This window comes from Condylostylus longicornis, unplaced genomic scaffold (genome assembly GCF_029603195.1).
Source record: "Condylostylus longicornis isolate FDR11 unplaced genomic scaffold, ASM2960319v2 ptg000048l, whole genome shotgun sequence".
Lineage (NCBI taxonomy): Eukaryota > Metazoa > Arthropoda > Insecta > Diptera > Dolichopodidae > Condylostylus > Condylostylus longicornis.
The window spans coordinates 17167803-17186868 of record NW_026578017.1 but is presented as its reverse complement, the minus strand read 5'-3'; the positions used below and the strand labels follow the sequence as shown (position 1 = coordinate 17186868).

The 19066-nt window shown below is 25.8% G+C and overlaps 1 protein-coding gene across 4 annotated transcripts in view; it reads left to right on the top strand.

Moving 5' to 3' along the window:
- The window catches only part of LOC129611068 (calcitonin gene-related peptide type 1 receptor), a 58289-nt gene that overhangs the window by 27163 nt on the left and 12060 nt on the right, over positions 1–19066 (top strand). For 3 of the 4 annotated variants that reach the window (XM_055523998.1, XM_055523996.1, XM_055523995.1), the window contains exon 9: positions 12866–12994. In XM_055523998.1, coding sequence (XP_055379973.1) covers positions 12866–12994 — 129 coding nt within the window. The remainder of the gene's footprint in view (positions 1–12865; positions 12995–19066) is intronic. The other variant, XM_055523997.1, reaches the window with a different exon arrangement.

The following is a 19066-nucleotide window of genomic DNA, read 5'->3' as shown; positions in this document are numbered from 1 at the left end:
ATTCAAACTTGAAATAATTACTAGTATACACACAATAGTCTTAGAACTACATTATGTATATTAATTTATTAAATGAATAGTGATGTACACGCATGGCTGGGTGAACTTCATAAAATATCGCTCAAATACCAAAAATTTGCAATAAATAATAGTATTCTATAGTCCAAAAAGGGTCTAGCGCCGAATACCCCCCTAAATTTACAATATATAAATTAAATATAAGAAGAGATAAATATAACTTAAAATAAATTAAGTTATTATATATAAGTATCAGTGCAAACAATTTAGTTCATATATGAATGATCAAGAGTCTTCAAATCAAATTAATTATGCTAATACCCTTTTTTTAAATTTTCAACATCATTATAATCTTTAACAAAAAGCGAAGACTTAGTCGTAGTCCTAACTCAGAATGTTTTACAAATTCTAATTCTTCTAATGTCAAGTGGCAATTTGTTAAACACTCTAGGAGCACAAATTGTAAAAAATCTCATATAGAAGGCCTTCGAATAGGGTTGAATTACAGCAAAATTTTGCAAGTTGCCTCGTAAATTATTAATAGAAGAGAAATTTTTCAGGTAACCAAAATTTAGTCTGCAGAAAAATATTTTTTAAAACTTTCTTCAGTAACAATATTTCTGAGTGGCTACAAATATGTCGGAATCTAAATAAATAAAGCAGGTTTTAAAAAATCAAAATGTTGCAGCGATACTTTGAATCTTAGGAACTTTTCGTTCACAAATTTTTCCATTCAATTGCATATTTTCACAAATTTAAGACTATACTAAAAATTAAACAAAATTGCTTAGACAAATCTTTGCCTCTTAATCTATTTAATATGAAAGAAAAAGGATTATTAAATTCAATTATGCTAATAAGACACAATGCTGGTTTATGATGAAAAATTTTACCTATTATCCTTTCTTTATTTTGATTGTTTTTATTATAAATTACTTTTTTTCTCCTATCGTATCCTTTTTGTTTTAAATAATAACTTTACTCATTCTTAAAGTAGAGTGGCTTTTTGAATGTAATATAGAAAATCGGTAGTGGTTTAAATGAGTAAAAACAAAAAATATTAACCGGGATAAAATTAAAAAATTAAAAAAATGAAATGAGATTTTCACACGCTAATTCGTAAACTTTTTTGTGTTAAAAAGTTTTTCACAATGAAAATTGTTATGTAGCTGTATAAGACCAATTAGTGATGATTTTAATATGTATATGCGATTATTGCGAATTGCAAAAGTAATTTCATTAAGCAGTTTAAAAATGATAAATTGAATTAACATTTAAAACTGTTATTTGCAAAGAATAACATTATTAAATTTCTAGAAATTCTGTCTAAATAAGAAAACAGCAGTACTGAAATTTTATATTTACCTAATAATTATGAAAATCCTGATAACTGTATCATAAAGTTCCAAAATAATTGTGCAATTTATAAATGAAATAAGCTGTTGAAAGATTTTTTTATTAATCTTAACACTTCTCATGTTGAGAACAGTTTCCTTGTATTCCCACCAAGTATGTGCAGAGGAGTTAGTTCGAACAGTATGTATTTGCACTTGTATTCAGGCGTCGTACAAATTATTATTAAATAGAAGAAAAAAAATACAAAAATTAGTTTAAAGTTTTTTTAAACTTGCAAATACGCAACTAATCCATTAAATGACTATCTCAAACCAACCAATTACTAGAATTGAATAGCATTTCTCCCAACATTTTTATAATTTTGAATTCCATACTTCATCATTTCACATTCTATACGATATGATCTTTTCCTTAATTTTAAAACTTTGAATTTTACCGACAAATCAAAACAATAAAATTTATACATAGCTTCCGCATTATCGAAAATTTCACAAATTTATATTGAAAAATTTTAAATATTGTTCAAAATATAATTAATTAATTACAAAAATACTTTCATAATCATTTCATTTTGATCAATTGAAATTTATTTCGCATAATTATTATTCTTTAACATCAAAGTAAAATTTACATAAGGCTACCCATATTTTTCGTTCCGAAACATTAAAATCAATACGATAATAGCCATCTGGAATAACTGATGCACCTAATTGTAAATCATCTAAATTTATATCCTGCAGAATTATCTCATGCTATTGGAAAAAGAAAGTATAAATTTTTAGTATTAGAATTATTTTTGTTAAAACCCATTAGTTTTTTTCTGAATTACAAAAGAATTTCATTCATTTTCCTCTCATTCACTCAACTCTATAAACTTTTCTCATTTCATTCCAAAATAATTAGAATTAATTATCTGTTTGTGCAGTATTCTAAAACTTACAGTTATTGGACAAGTATGATTTATATTTGAATATTTTTCCAATATAATTTTAATGACATTTATGATGGGATTGAATTTTTTCGTTTTCATATATCCGCAAAGGCTTACATTACCGGAAAATACCCATGGTTTCCAACCGCTTAATCTTTTAAACATATTAACTTCCAACTAAAATTTATATAGAATTTGATTTAACATAATTATGTATAATTAAAATAATTCCGTACGTACATCCAAATATTTTAAGGGACGTAAAGGAATTGCACGAATATTTGCAACTCTCGTATATCTATTAATAGCTGATATACCAAATGAAACATTAGTAAACCATGTTTTGTTTTCAAAAGCTTCTAAATTCCTAAATTTTAATACTGGTTTCTATTGAAAAACAAAACAAAAATTTACAATATCTTAAAATTTAATAATATTCTAATGAGTTTTCTTACGCGTTACCTTTTTTTGAAACTGTTCTTCAGTAACAAAAACCAGCGACATCAAAATTCCGCAAAGGATTATTTTAACAAATGTCCAATCCATAATTGAACGATAAATGAAAAGCTTCAAATGTCATCTGTTATACGAAATGATATTTGACTAGAAATAATTAAAAAGAGGGAACAATTTAATAAATTTAGCTAAATCGCTTTGATAATCTTCAAACAAAAAGCGAAAAAATTAAAATATTTAAAATTTAAAAATTTTCACGCAAACTGAATTAAATATCTGATAAATAAAAAACTAATTAAACCAAACTCATTCAAAATAATTTTTAAGAATTCTAGACATGTGAAAGGGGCGGTAAAAATTTTCCACACGAAAACTCTTTAAAATTTTATAAAATATCGAAGAACTTTTACGAGTATGTAATTCATTCACTTACGGTAACGTCGGTAAATGCGGTTTTTCTTAGAAGGACTCTTTAAGAAATATTTGCTTCTCCGGTGCAAAGCCAGGTAGCCGTAGTTTTCAGACATAACAAGCAATATTTTCATATTTTTGGTCCGAAATCCCGCCCTTAATCCGTACTAAAATCGACTTTAGTTCACGCGACAACAAACTCAAACTTAAATGGTATTATGGTGACCAAATGCGAGAAATTACAAGAAAACCGAGTCACGGAACGGAACCAATTTTAAAATTGCTTAAAATCTGATAAAAATTAACATAAAAATTAAACACCCAAAATTCGAGTTAATGGTTTTCCTGTGTTATAACAATATTGAACTTATTCCAAAAACCCCTTTAAAATATCGTGCCTTAATTTTTGGTTTTATTTACTATAACAATATTGGACATGGTTTGTTAATTTTTGGATATTTTTTTCATTTATTCGTTTCAATACACAAGATCAAAATTTCAGTTGATTGGGAAACTTAAAATTCGGAATGACAACACACTTTAATCTTAGTACAGAAATATTTTTGGAAAAAAAAATTTCAAAACCGACTAATATTAAAGGTTTTTAGTTTACTAAGCTTAACACGAAAATTTTGTTCCAAATAATAAAAAATATTGAAAACTTGCAAAATTTACTCTGAAACTGATGGTATTATAGAATTCAAATTTAATATTTCAAAATAATATTGAGTTTTTAATTTCTATACCAAATAACATATAATAAGTGTATTTTTAGTTCATAACCTATTTTTATGGTATATTCCTACTTTAATTACCCTTATATCGTATTTCTCATATTTCATTTTAATATCATAAACGAGTTGTTTAATTTACTATCACGCTATAAATACAAATTCACACACATAATTGCCAAATTTTGATTGTTTTTTTCAAAATATTCTGATCTTAATCTAAATCATATTATATTTGCTTGGTCTAATGAATCTCACTCCGTATATTAAAAAAATTAGAATATTTTTTTCTCTTTTCTTTCATTTAGCAGTCTAAACAGATAATAACCGCTTTTTAATTCAATTCTAACATTGAACACGTACATGTACATACGAATGCGTGTGTCCGTAAAATCTAATCATTAAATGGTTTTAAAGTGACCGTGAATAAAAAAAATATCGAGATTAAATTTCGTTGATTAATCGTATAACAAATATAATTTTTGGGGGACAAAAAGATACCACTGTGCAACACATTTTTTTAACAGTTATTAAATACATTGCCGATGATAATTAATTTTGTTCTTCTAAGGGATATTTTATGTCTGACGTAAGCTTAGAATACTTACAACAATAATTTATAAAAATTTTCATTCATAAAGAATGAAGAAAAATGAAAAAAAAACAGGAGATCGCAAGAATGAGTTTCACTAAAAATAGGGTCCTCTGCTAAATCGATTCATATTTTATGAGAACACAATGGTAACCAACACAAGAAACTTTTCTACTACAGCTTTTTTTAGCAATGAACAAGAAAGGAAGAAAAAAATAAAGTTTTGTTTAAAATTTTGTTTTACAACTAACAATTAAGGGCCAAGAGGTCGACATGAAGTTTATATTTTAAATTAGCTAAGTATTTTAAATTAATGCCGTTATTCAGCAATTCTTGATCTTTGCCATTTTTTAAAAATAAAATTTTCAACGAGTTTGCATCGCTAAAATTACAAATAGCATAAACCACATTTCAATGAAATGAACCATCATGAAATTTCCGGTCATATATTGGACCTTTAACTGACACTGATTCGAAAAACGATAAAAATCATCAAAAGTACTCGGACAAACGGGTTCGTATCAATTCATAGATAATGACGTCACAAAGTATGAAACGGTTTCAGGAGGGTAACTCTTTCAATATAATCACAGAAAAAAAATTCAGGAAAATAAAAAAAAGTGTGTATTCCTCTTACAAAATAAACATAATTTTTCATTTTTGGTCAATCTTTTTATCTTAGACATTGTAAAGAAAACGTTACAGCCTACAAAATTTTATTAATTCGTATAATATGCAAACTACACTCCAACATAAATAATTATTATCAAACACCAACACAAAAATACGAAAATATTAATTTTTTTCCCTTATGCTTTGAACTCTCAAGAAAATTTTCATAATATTTTCCTTGCTTGCAATTAATTATAGAATAAGTGTTTGTGTTTTTGTAAAATATATTTTAAATGATTATCGAATGTTGCCACACTCTAAAATTGCGTGAAACTTTAGATTTTGGAATATTGAAATTTTTATAAGAAGTTTATAAAGTTTTACACATTAAATCGTCTACCTAATTATTTGAACAAAGCGCAATATATTTTCTTTACATAACAATTAATTTTACTTTGTTTTTACTCTTAAAGCAATCCTTTTATAATATTACAATTATTTAAAAATACTCTCAAGTTTAAAGGTACGACAACCCCAAATTATACTCGTATTCAAATTCTTTCATACAAAACCATTTTTAATTTTAGATTTAGATCAGACTTTGAAAACTTTTAATATTTTCTGCTTTTTGTAATTTTTAATTAAAATTGATTTTTTTAAGATCTCAGTCCTTAATTTAGGTATCTCAGTCCTTAATTTTAAATCACTTAGAAAAATATTAAAATAAGATTAATTAGTTCAAGAAATTGGCATATTTCAATTAAAACATTCAACGTAGCTTAATTAAATTTAAAATGTGAAAATAAAAGACTTTTTTAAATAAAAGAATTGGAAAACTTCTGTTTAAAGAAATCTTCTGCTATACAACAACTACCTCGATTTAGCAATATTATAAATAAGTAGCCACCTTAATTCCATAACCTCACAATAAACTTTGTGAGCAATTAAAAAGAAAAATATTTAAAAAATTTTAAATAGAATTTTAAATAAAGTTGGGTCAAACCAATGGTTTGTATTGTAGCACTTTTCCCTTCAACAAGCGAAAATTCTGCTTTTAAATACAGTCTATGCATACCTATCACACTATTAAAATTATTTTCATTCATATTTAACTATTTCTAGGATTGCATATATTTAGGATGATGCATATATGCAGTCTTTGAAATAAAGCAAAAATTAACATAAAGAGGGGTTAACATAATGCTCGATTTTAAGGGTTAATTGTGTGAGTTAAGAAAAATAATTATATTTTTTAATGTCACGGAATTTACCGCTAGCTTTTTATGTTTATAGAAATTTGAAAACGTTTGCGGTTTTGGAAATATAAGGCTCCAAAAATTCAAATTTTACAAATTTCAAGAGGCGATAACTTGAGAGGGGGTGAAGATGGAAAAAAATTTTCTTCTAACGAAATGAACTATTTGTTAATGTCTATAAGCCTCTAAAATTTCAAGCTTCTACAGGCTGGGGTCTAGAAGAAAAACGAAATCAAAAATTTGGAAAAAAAAGACTTTAAATAACAGTAAATTTGAACGGCCATTTTGTTTTTCTAAAGTTTAACTATAGTATATCGCGCTAGGGGAAGCAAGCCGCTGCCTATATGCGTTTGCAAAATTTTAAAAATGCTTATGGTTTCATTGCAACAAATAGTTAAAAAATGGCCATTTTTAAGGTTTTGGGGGGGTATAACTTCTAGAGGAGGGGAGATAGGTAAAAATTTTGTTCTACGGAAATAAGTTTCTAGTAAAGATCTATGTACATACAAAATTTCAGCTTTCTATCTTCAAGGGTGTAGAAGTTTTGTAAACAGACACACGGACAGACGGACGGACGGACGGACGGACGGACGGACGGACAGAGTGAAACTAATAAGCACTTTTTTTCAAAAATTTTTTGGAAAAGTGCTAAAAAGAAAAAACCTCTTTAAAATACATAGGTTCTTTGTTTAAAATAATTTCAATTAATCTCAAAACAAAAGAGAAAAATAATGAAATGTAAATAATGTGGATAACCCTCATAAATTAAAAAATGACAAAGAACACAAGTTTTCCTTAAATAATTATTTGATAATAATCTTATTATTATACTTGTATATGCAACAAAGAAGTTTTTTTGACCCCTATCGATTTTTGCACAGATTTTGTATTTTCCTTCAAAAAGTCCTACAAAATTCATACATACATTTAAATATACATATACAGATACATATATTTAACATTATGCCCATACACAGATATTTGCCTTTATCAAATAAATCCTTAAAATTCAAACAATTCAAATAATGTTAATTAAATGTCTTACATCTATTCGTTTCCATTCTTCTTTTCCCGCTCGTACATCAATTATTCATTTCATATGTATATTGTATGGAATACTTTAAAAGAAATTATTTGCTTTGCAATAAAAATGATTTCTTTTTAAAGAATTTCAAACAAAAAAAATTCAAAATAATTTTCAATTAAATTTTGGCTTGATTAATTATTAAATAAATCGAAATATCAAAAAAAAAAACAAAAAAATTTCTTCAATAAATTTGTAAAATTTTAAAGAAATTTCCATTATTAAATACGATAATGACAACAATTAATGAAAAACAAACACATTTCTGTATTACAATGAACAAGAATTTCAAAAGAACTTGACATCTTTTCATTCTTTCAATTCAGATTTGAATGACATTAATTAAATATCTACTTTGTCTTTAAAATTTCCTTTTTATTAGTTTACAATTTATTTGAAATATGCCCATAGAAATGAATTAATATTTCTGTATTTTGATATACATAGGGTTTTATATAATGTGTAACAGCGTAAATTGGGACAAATTCTGACTTCAGAAATTCAATAATACGGTATTAAAAGTGTTGAATATCGTGACTTATGTAGCAATACAGATAATGCAAAGTAAGAATTTGCAATGCACGCCGGAGAATAGGGACGAAAAATTTAAAAAATAAATTTTACTTGAAAATTTACTCGAAAATTCTATGACTTATCTCCCATTTAGCATGATCAAGTTATACAAGAAATTGATTTATTATGCGTAATATGCAATCTTTATAGCATGTTGTTCATTGCTTGAAAAGGCAGAGAGACGCCCTTCTTGGATACCGCGTAGAGTACGGAAAAAGCTAAAACTTAGCGTGGTCGCACTAATAGAAATTTTATTATCAAGAATAAATTTTCATATTTGTTTCAAGAACTTATGTATTGTGTCGTCAATCGTGTCGCGGTTATCAACTTCATCTAATATAAATTCCATTGTAACAATAAATGTTTACCGAAATTTAAATTTACAATATCGTATTCTCAATTTCCTATGATTTCAATAAAATTTCAGTGAAGAGATGTCGACACTTAAAATTACAATAAGTTTAATGAAAACAAAAATCTTCAAAATCCGGCTTCACATTAATTAATTTTTTTTCTTCGTCTGCTTTCTTTTTTTTGTTTTAAAAAATTATGCTATTACAAAAATGTAACTTTACCGTTTATATCCTTAATTGCCTTTCATTATATTATTTTTTTGTCTTCCTTTATTTTTTCTTATTTTATTTTAACAATTAAATTTCAACAAGAAATTCAAAAATTGAAGAATAACAATAAAAAAATGTTCTGTCATTAATTTGTTTATTTGATTCCAACGGCAACAACTTATTTTATTATTTTATTAAATTTCTTCTCCCTTTTCCAATTTTCATTACAATATTACGCTAGACAACAATTAAAATACTACAACCCAACAGCAAGAACAACAAAAAGAATAACACTAAAATTTTTTCTTAGAATCCTTCAAAAAAAAACAAAAAACCAAATTCTGCGTTAGTCCGTTTTATTTTTATATTAAGTGTTGCGAGAACTTATATAATATCAACACGGTTACAAAATTTAATTAATTTTATTCAAATTCTTCTTCTTCGTTTTCCGTTTTGTTATTGTAAATGTATTTGTTGTTAAAATTTCACAAAAAAAAGTAAGAAAGAAAAATAAAGGACACCTTCGAATAAGGTGAATTTATTTTTTTGTGTGTTTCTTTAAAAGTGATTTTGTTTTTTTATATAATCATTATTCATTTCCACAATTTCTTATTTTTCATAAATTAATTTTATGTTTTTTTTTTCTACCCCAAGTTATATAATGTTTTCTTAAGACTATTATATAGTTTGAACAATTTACAAGGTATTAAGGAAAAATACCACAGAAAAAAGTCGTAAAAACGTAAAACAATTCCAATGAATGAATTACTTCCGTTCCCCTTTTTTATATAACATAAAAAGGAATTGAAATTTTGCCATAATGTGGTAAAATGGAAGGAAGGCAACTCATAAATTTAAGAACAAGGCAAACAGCATTTTGTTTTGTATACTTAATTTTTAACGCAACTAAAAAAAAAGGAAATATAAATGGCTTTGGAGAGGAAGTAGTTTTGAAAGTAAAAAGTATTCCTTCAATTTTACTTATTCCTTTTCGGTTTTTAAGTGAGCTGCATTAATTTTTATTGATTTAGATTTCGAAGTTGTCAATTTCTAGAATAAATACACATTATTTAAAATAGTTGATGAAAAATGAATTTGGAGACAAAGGTTCTTTTTTGGAGTAGGTTGTTGCAGCTTTGCAAATAGAAGTCTACTTCTATTTTGTGGTATCTTTGTTTTCGATAAACATTTTTTTACTTTTCTACTTAGAGTATTGTTAAAATTTGTTTACACACCAACCTATTAGAAAACTTTCAGAAAAATTCATAACTTGATTTAAAATTCATACTCGTAAGTTATTTTTCATTTTAGCATAATTTTGTATTAAAAACTATTCATAGAATTCCCAATTTAATTCCCTTAATATGTTACTTGACAAGTTAATTAACATTTTTGTATTAAAATTAATTTGTTATTAAAGAATAATTTATTTGGTCTTGTAGAAAGCAATTTTTAAATAATTAATTAAATCCCATTCACATTTAAAATTTTTTATGAATAATAATTTTAAGTATTTTTACTAGCAATTTACTTTAGAAAAACATGAATATTAAAAAAAAAAATTTGCTATTCATTTTCTAAAAAATATTCGAATTTATTCGATACCCTTGTTTTCTTTCATTTATTTATTTTAATTGAACCTACAAGGGTTAATCATATTTTTCAAATCCTTAAACATAAATTTACATAATAAATTTACTACATAGGGTGGCCATCATTTCATCCTTTTTCTTTAGTCATAAGTAAAATAAAAAATTAATATTGTTATTAATTTTTGTTTTAAAAAATCTTTACAGAAAAAAAAAATAAATAATAGTAGTAGCAATAGAAAAGGTTAACTTTGAAAAGGTGTTTTTTCTGTATATTTGAAAATTTTCTCTTCTCCTTTAATAAGGAAAGATAAATTTTTAAGATATTTCAATGAAAAAGAACCACAAAAGCAAAAAAAAAAATCTTTCCATAAAAAAACATGCACAATAAAACAACATAATTACTAATTTTTGCGCTTCGTAGATTTTTTATAGAAGAAAGAGTTTTCTGATTTTTAATTTGGAACAACAAAAATTAATAAGATTATGGCTACCTTTTTAAATGGTTTAATTGAAATTTTTTCTCTTAGCCTAAATATATGCAAAATTATTTTATATTTCGAACTGATAAAAAAATTTTTATTTTTCCTAATTGTACCGAAAAAAAACCCTCATAATTTTAATATTTCAAGTTAACATTAATCAAGTAAAAACACTTCAGTCGGTATAAACCGATTGAATTATACCCTGCACCTTTCGTTGTTGTGTAGTAATTACTCGAACTTGTGAAATCATTCTATAGAAACTTCACGGTCATGTTTGACCTATAATTGGACATCCGACTGCCAAGTTTCATGAATCTGACCTTATAATTTTTCCAAATATTTAAACTTTTGGACTTGTATGGGAGCTACTTGTAGCTGTAGAGCAATTCATCCAAAACTTCAGATATATATCTGACCTATAACTCGACACACAACTGCCAAGTTTCATGAATCTGACTTTATTATTTTTCCAAATATTTAAAATAAGCTTTTGGAGTTGTATGGCAAGTACCCGAACCTGTCAAGCAATTCCATCAAAACTTCAGAAATATATTTGACCTATAATTGGACACATGACTGCCAAGTTTCATGAATATGACTTTATTATTTTTCCAAATATTTAAAATAAGCTTTTAGACTTGTATGGGAGCTACTCGAACCTGCCAAGCAATTCCACCAAAACTTCAGAAATATATCTGGCCTATAAATCGACACATAACTGTCAAGTTTCATGTATCTGACTATATTATTTTTCCGAATATTTAAAATTAGCCTCTGGAGTTGTATGGCAAGTACCCGAACCTGTCAAGCAATTCCTCTAAAACTTCTGAAATATATTTGACCTATAATTGGACACATGACTGCCAAGTTTCATGAATATAACTTTATTATTTTTCCGAATATAAAAAATTTGCTGTTGGAGTTGTATGGTAGCCACCCGAACCGGTGCAGCTATTCCATTATAATTTTTAGAGCATGTGTAGAATATAATTGGACAAATGTATAAAAAATTTTATATTTATAGCTTTATTAGTTTTTGAAATATTTAAAATAAACTCTTTGAGTTGTATGGCAGCTACCCGAACCCGTTGTCCGAATTAGTCCAATAACAATAGGGCTCGTCCTTGGCACAAAAGAAAAAACTTGTGAAAGTTTGGTGTCGATTGCATTATTCGTTTTTGAGTTATCGTGCGATCGGACGGACGGACGGACAGACGGACGGACAGACGGACATGTCTAAATCGACGCAGAATTTTACGCTGAGCAAGAATATATATATATGTCCATACCGCAGATGACTCCTTCAAGTAGTTACAAACTCCATACCGAAGTTAATATACCCTTCACGAAGTGCAGGGTATAAAAAGCGAGTTATATAATGATTTTTGAAATCGTGAATTTTGGAATTTTTAATTGAAAATTCTGTTTAATGTGTTCTCAAGATTTTAGTGCAATCAATCAATTTAAGAAACTTCACTAATTAACTACTGGCTATTAATAGTGTTTTATAGTGTTTTTGTATAATACAAAATATTTCCTTATACTGACTTTTGTCAAAATTTTCTCAACAATTTTCTCAATATGGTTCATGTTTTGAAAATATTTCAATTAAACTGTAGTTTGAAGTTAAAGCAGACTTGTTTTCATATAAATATGCCTATTTATAGTTCATTAAGGAATTCAAAGCAAAATTCAATATCTATAAACTTTTTAAATTAAAATTATCTTAATAGAATTTAATTAATCTTAATAGAAAAATTAAATAAAATCCAAATATAAATAAATAATGTTTAATAAAATCCAAATATTTAATAAATAAAATTAAGTAAAATCAGACACCAAAATATCCTTAAATCCGCATTCAAACATGCACGTGTTTCGTATCCGCTTATATGCTTCGAACTGTGAAAAATAAAAAAACAAAAACAAAAATACAAAACAAAAACGCATTGTTCCTTTAATAATTGTCACATTTTTCCCTCAATATCCTTTGTTTTCATAAAAAATAATTAATAATAAAAAATTTTATTTAACTTTTATTCTTTTCCTCTTTTATCGCTTTATTGTATTTTACAGAATTTTCTGAAAGGATGTTTATTACTTAATAAACACCAACAATAATAGCAATTATTATTCTTTTGTATAAGTAAATTTTGTTGTTTTTTTAATTTATCTCTTATTTTACAATTTTCTTTTTTCTCATTGCAGGGCCTTTGTGTTGCGATATTATTTTGCTTTTGTAATGGTGAAGTTGTCGCTCAGGTGAAACGAAAATGGCGTAATATGTTCTTTAGTAATCGGCCTCGATCGAATTCATACACAGCTACTCAGGTCTCGGTAAGAACTTTGCTGGAAATTTTTATGAAAGAAAAATTACAAAAAAAAAAAAATCAAAAACAAAATAAATGCATAACGACCACTAAACAAAAAAAAATAACAAAAAAAAAAAGTTATAAAATTTTTTTAAAGCTTACATTAAAAAATTAAACTAAACGCAAAAAAATAAGAAAAAGAAGTGAAAAAAAAAATTTTTTTCAACAATACAACAATGCGAAAAACCAGAAACGATGAAATTTTTTAATTTGAACCATAAAAAAAAATTACCCATACAACTTTATTGATTTTGAGCTTAAATTCGTTCATCAATCGATTTTTTGTTTTTTTTTTTGTATTTTGTGATTTTTATTCTTTTTTGTATTCATTTTTATGCTCAAGATCCTTAAAATATTGATTAATTATTGTTATCCTTTTATTTTAATATTATTTCTTAATTTTTTTTTTGTTCAAAATTTTAATTTTATTCTTGATAAAAAAGGAAATCATCATTTAAAAATCAAAAGAAAAATCAATGAAATGAAAATGTGTTTTTTATTATCCTTGCCAAAAGAAAGGATTTTTCTTTTTTTTTTTCGCAAGCAAAATTTTATTGGAGTATTTAAATATTGTACATCGAAGTATTATTAATGAAAAGGACAAAAAATACATAAATTATAAAGCAATTAATGATTAGAACAAAAAAAAATTTGCAAGGAAGAGGATCATTAGAAAAATTTATTTTTAATCCTGACATTTTACAAATTTTCTAGCTTAAGAGATAAGATATTTGAAATAATGCAAATAAGATTCAAGAATGTATAACAGTTAACATTTATTATTATTTTGGAAGATTTTATTAGAACATGAAAATTTATGCCTCGTTTTTTCGATTTCGTTAAAAATTAAATTGTGTAAGTAATTTATATTAAAATTGTATCGTCCTGATTTGTATTTACAAGAGAATCCCGCCTGGTGAATACTCATAGTTTTGAATTTTTGAACTTTTTAGAGATTTTTTAAAATAAAACTTTTTTCTAATATACTTTTGGATTCCTGTAAAAATAGAATTGAAAAAGTGTGTAATTCATGCCAATCAACGAAAACATTTTCTATGCATTTTCTTCATCTTCTTAATCTTTTGCCTATTCGATTTCGAATGTTGGTGATTTACTTGACTTTCTTGATTTATAAAATAATGTTTACTATTTATTTAAACGTAATTCAACTGCTGATGTTATCAAAACTGTTAAATTTCTTAAGCCCGTTTTTGAGTCATTATACTTGTTTTCTACATATTCCTCTTTTTCCCTTTATTTTACTTTATATTATGAGTTGTAAATAGTGATACTTCGCATTTCTCATAATATGCCCCAAGTATTCTGTTTTTCGGCGTTTGATGGTGGTAAGTAATTCACGGTTTTTATACACTCTCCTCAGCACTTCAACATTAGGCACTTTATCTGTCCAAGGAATTTTTAGAATTCGAAAGCTTCTTTCGAGATGTGGTTTTACCAAAAAATTCTATTTGGTTATACCAAAGAAAGTATGTACAAAGAAAAGAAGCTTTCGAGATGTGGTTATATACTTTCAAAGTCCATACTTCAACTGCATATAACAATACTGACCATATGTAATATTCTATGCTAACATTTTAGTGCTAAATTAAGGTCATGGTTTCAAAGCATTTTTTTGTATTTAAAAAACATCGCTCTAGCAAATCTTCAATTCTGCGTCTAATTTCCTCTAAATAGCCCCAAGTTTCCTTAATTCAGCATACAAGAACTTGGCCAATCTTTCTTAAAATTTTACAACCAGGCTTTTTTAAGTAAATTAAAATATATTAAAAATATTTTATTTTCAGGACTTCATTTTAATATTATTCAATTGTACACAATTAAATTACAATTAAAAAATATCTAATATTTTTCAATTATATTGCACTATTCAATTCTGTAGAAAGTACTTCACATTTTTATATTTGCTACAGTCATCCTTATTTTAATTATGATATTGCGCTAAAATAAAATGATATTTTTGAAAATTTTCTTGCAAATGGCTTGTCATAAACAAGTATAAATTTTCTATTAAAATTGAAATATTTAGTAATCAGGGTTTTATACATATATTTTATGTATAATTGTTCTTCATATGTACATACCTAGATTTGATGTTGTATGAAAGTCTTTTCTATTTAAAAAATCTTCCCTAAAGGATTTCTCATTCAAATGCACAAACGCAATTTGTTCTCAAATGAAAAAAAGATTTTTTATTAAAGTTTTCCGAAATAGATCAATGATTTTTTGTTCTAAATATTTTGCGGTTTTTTCTTTAATTTTTCCTTTTTTTTCTTAATGAATAAAAATGAAAAATCATTTTCTTTTAATTTCCCCTTGGTGCGGTTGTCAACTTTCTATTTATTTCTTAAGTAAAATTTCAATTTTTAATTTTGAAATGTTTCAATGAAATCTATATCTGCACAAAAAAAGTCATCATTATTATTTTCACTGTTTTTTATTAAATCATCTTATCTTTCTGTACAAAAAAAATAAACAATAAAGTTGGGACAAACCAATGGTTTGTATTGTAGCACTTTTCCCTTCAACAAGTGAAAATTCTGCTTTTAAATACAGTCTATGTATAGCTATCACACTATTAAAATTATTTTCATTCATATACAAAACTATTTCTAGGATTGCATATATTTAGGATGACGCATACATGCAGTCTTTGAAATAAAGCAAAAATTAATATAAAAAGGGGTTAACATAATGCTCGATTTTAAGGGTTAATTGTGTGAGTTAAGAAAAATAATTATATTTTTTAATTTCACGGAATTTACCGTTAGCTTTTTGCGTTTATAAAAATTTGGAAAAGCTTGCGGTTTCGGAAATATAAGGTGTCAAAAATTCAAATTTTACGAATTTCAAGAGGTGATAACTTGAGAGGGGGTGGAGATGGAAAAAAATTTTCTTCTAACAAAATGAACTACTTATTAATATCTAAAAGGCCCTAAAATTTCAAGCTTCTACAGTTCAATGCTTATGGTTTCATTGCAACAAATATTTAAAAAAGGCCATTTTTAGGGTTTTGGGGGGGTATAACTTCTAGAGGGGGGGAGATAGGTAAAAATTTTGTTCTACGGAAATAAGTTTCTAGTGAAGATCTATGTACGTATTAAATTTCAGCTTTCTATCTTCAAAGGTGTAGAAGTTTTGTAAACAAAAAAAGTGTCCACGGACGGACGGACGGACGGACGGACGGACGGACAGAGTGAAACTAATAAGCACTTTTTTCAAAAAATTTTTTGGAAAAGTGCTAAAAAAGAAGTAAATATTATAGTCTGTTGACTACATCATAATCTTCTATTAATGTGTACAAGAAGACTATAATGTCAGGAAATCTTATCCTAATTTTATATCAGTATTACTCTTCACATTTTTATTAACAATGACAATCAATCAATAAAAATTTACTGAATGAAAATGCTGATATTAAGAAAATAAAAAAAGAAGAAAAACAAAATGAAAAAATTGACAAGTATAATGACAAAATCGAAGAATAAATATTAAAGGATAAAAATATTTTTTATCATTTTTGCTTTTCTTACGAAATTCTCCGGAATATAAAAAACATCATTTATTATTCTGTATACACGCATTGTATACGTTTCCTTTATAAAAGCTTTCCTATAATCATAAGCTAAAAATCATAAATATTTGATTGATTTTAGTCTGTTTTTGAAGGCTTTTATAAAGGGTAAGATTTCAATTATCACAAGTTCGCAATTCGGTTTTTAACCAAAACATATTTAATACTCAAATACTCAAATACTCATAACCATTCCAAAATTTAGAAATTATAAAAAATAGCGCAAAATATTAAATTTTAATCGAATTGTCCAAGGAACATGACAATGAAACCATAACTTAGACGTGCAAGTTTTGCAATTTGTCAAGGAATGCTGTATGTGTCGTACGTTACGAAATATGCGAACAATGTACTCTTCAGATGTATTAAATTTTGTGTGCTTATCACCTTCAATATTAGTGCCTTCATGTAGACTTACAATAAATTGTTAATCAGGAAATTTACAATAGCATAATCAATCAACAAACTCACTTTTTGTAACCAGCTTGTGACCAATTTTTTTTAATCAAACTACATCGATGGTTCATATCGTCGTATAGTACGTTTTGAAATCACGTCCTGTCTGAAATAATAATATTCATATTTTCATATCAAAAAGCGAAGTGGTGGCTACACCGAATGACATCATTTTAAAAGAAAGGGAACACATAAGGTACTTAACGATACACAATTTCTTTGGAAGTCGAAATAAACTTTTTTAGAATGAACTTTTTTTGGACAAATTCGAATCTTAAAAGAATGTGTTAGACATGGCCTAAATTAGGCTCAATGTGCGATAATATTTCTCATTAAAATGCCGACTAAGGCGAAAAAAAAAACACTAATTCCTGAAAACAATTTCGTATTGAAACAATGATGATTTTCAGGAATATACTAATGATAAAATACGTTTAATATGAATGCATTTCGGAGTGTTCATTCGATTCTTAATCCTTTCAAAGTTCCACATAAACAAAAGAAAAAGCACAGCCTCTACAATCATTCTATACAATACGAAGCAGAATATCTAATAATCCTTGATTCTTCAAAACTGTTTTTCTCTTTTTATACACAATAATAATAAAATTTAGTTTGCAATTAATTTTTTAAAATTTCTTCATTCAATATTTTCTAAGAATTTCCTAAATATGCTGGAATACCGCAAATATTTCTTATAATAAAAAATAGAATAATGTCAAAACACCAATAATCTATTTAGACTTTAAATTAAGCCTTTTATAATGAAAATTAAATTTATTACGAATTTTTTAATGAAATCATTTAAAATTTAACTAAAATTTTCCAAAAATCAACTAAAATTCATTTCTATCACAAAATTTTGTTCTAACTAAAAATTTTTTTTAAATTAATAGAATTTTACGAACAGAAACTTATTCAAAAATTTTAAGCTGCATATTCACAGTATAATCTTTACCCTAATTTTAATATTCCTGGGATGATTTAATCAAAATCCATAAAATATCTAAGAATTTGCCACTCAATCTGTATAGACTGTTCACCCATATCAAACTAAAATCATAACAATTTATATATTGAATATCAAAGTGAAATATTAATATTTTTCAGAAGATTCTTACATCAAATTCAGGTATTTCATTCAGGTCAGGACAATATTCTTGGGAAATTTCTTCAAAAAAAAAATCTGTAATAAAAACAGTTGATTCGACCAACTCTTAAAAATTCCTTGTATATATTTGTTTATCTTATATTTTTTCTCTACATTTAATTTAAAACCTTCTTTCCACCACTTTTCTCCTTTTGCCCCTTTCAATTGCTTTTTCTGTAAACATAAAAAAATGTTCACAAATCATATATTGTAATAGATTATGTACATTATATTTTATAAATATTTTCTCAAGGATAAATAAATTATTACAAATATTTATTTTAAGGATGTCATCCAGAAATATTTGTTAAAGATTAATATCAAATTCAATATAACATGAAATATGAAATATTTATACAAAATGTAAATTATATACACACGTAACCAAAATATACGAGTGTATAAAGAGATTTAAGTAATAAAAGAAAAATAACTTAGAATTAAAGAAAGTTTTTCTAGAAAAAATCCTCTCCTTTTGTCTAAATGGAAAGTGGAAAGTGCTGCCATCATCATCTGTGTAGTACTTTAGTTAGAATACGGTTAAGTGGTTCTGTCTTGAATATTTATTTTAGAAAAAAAGGGAAAAATTGCATAATACAAAATAACCATTATTCTTGTTACAATAAAGAAAAAATTTTAAAACAAATTCAAAATTCAAGATGGAAAATCAAAAATAAATTTTTATATTAAAGGATTTTGTGTCAGAACTATTGTAATCTCAACTAGAAATTTTGTATGTAAAATATTACTGAAATTGTTAAAAAATGACAAAATTCAATAAGTTAGTAATGTCGATTTGATGCGTTTTATTATTACATAATAAAACAAAGAAATGTTTC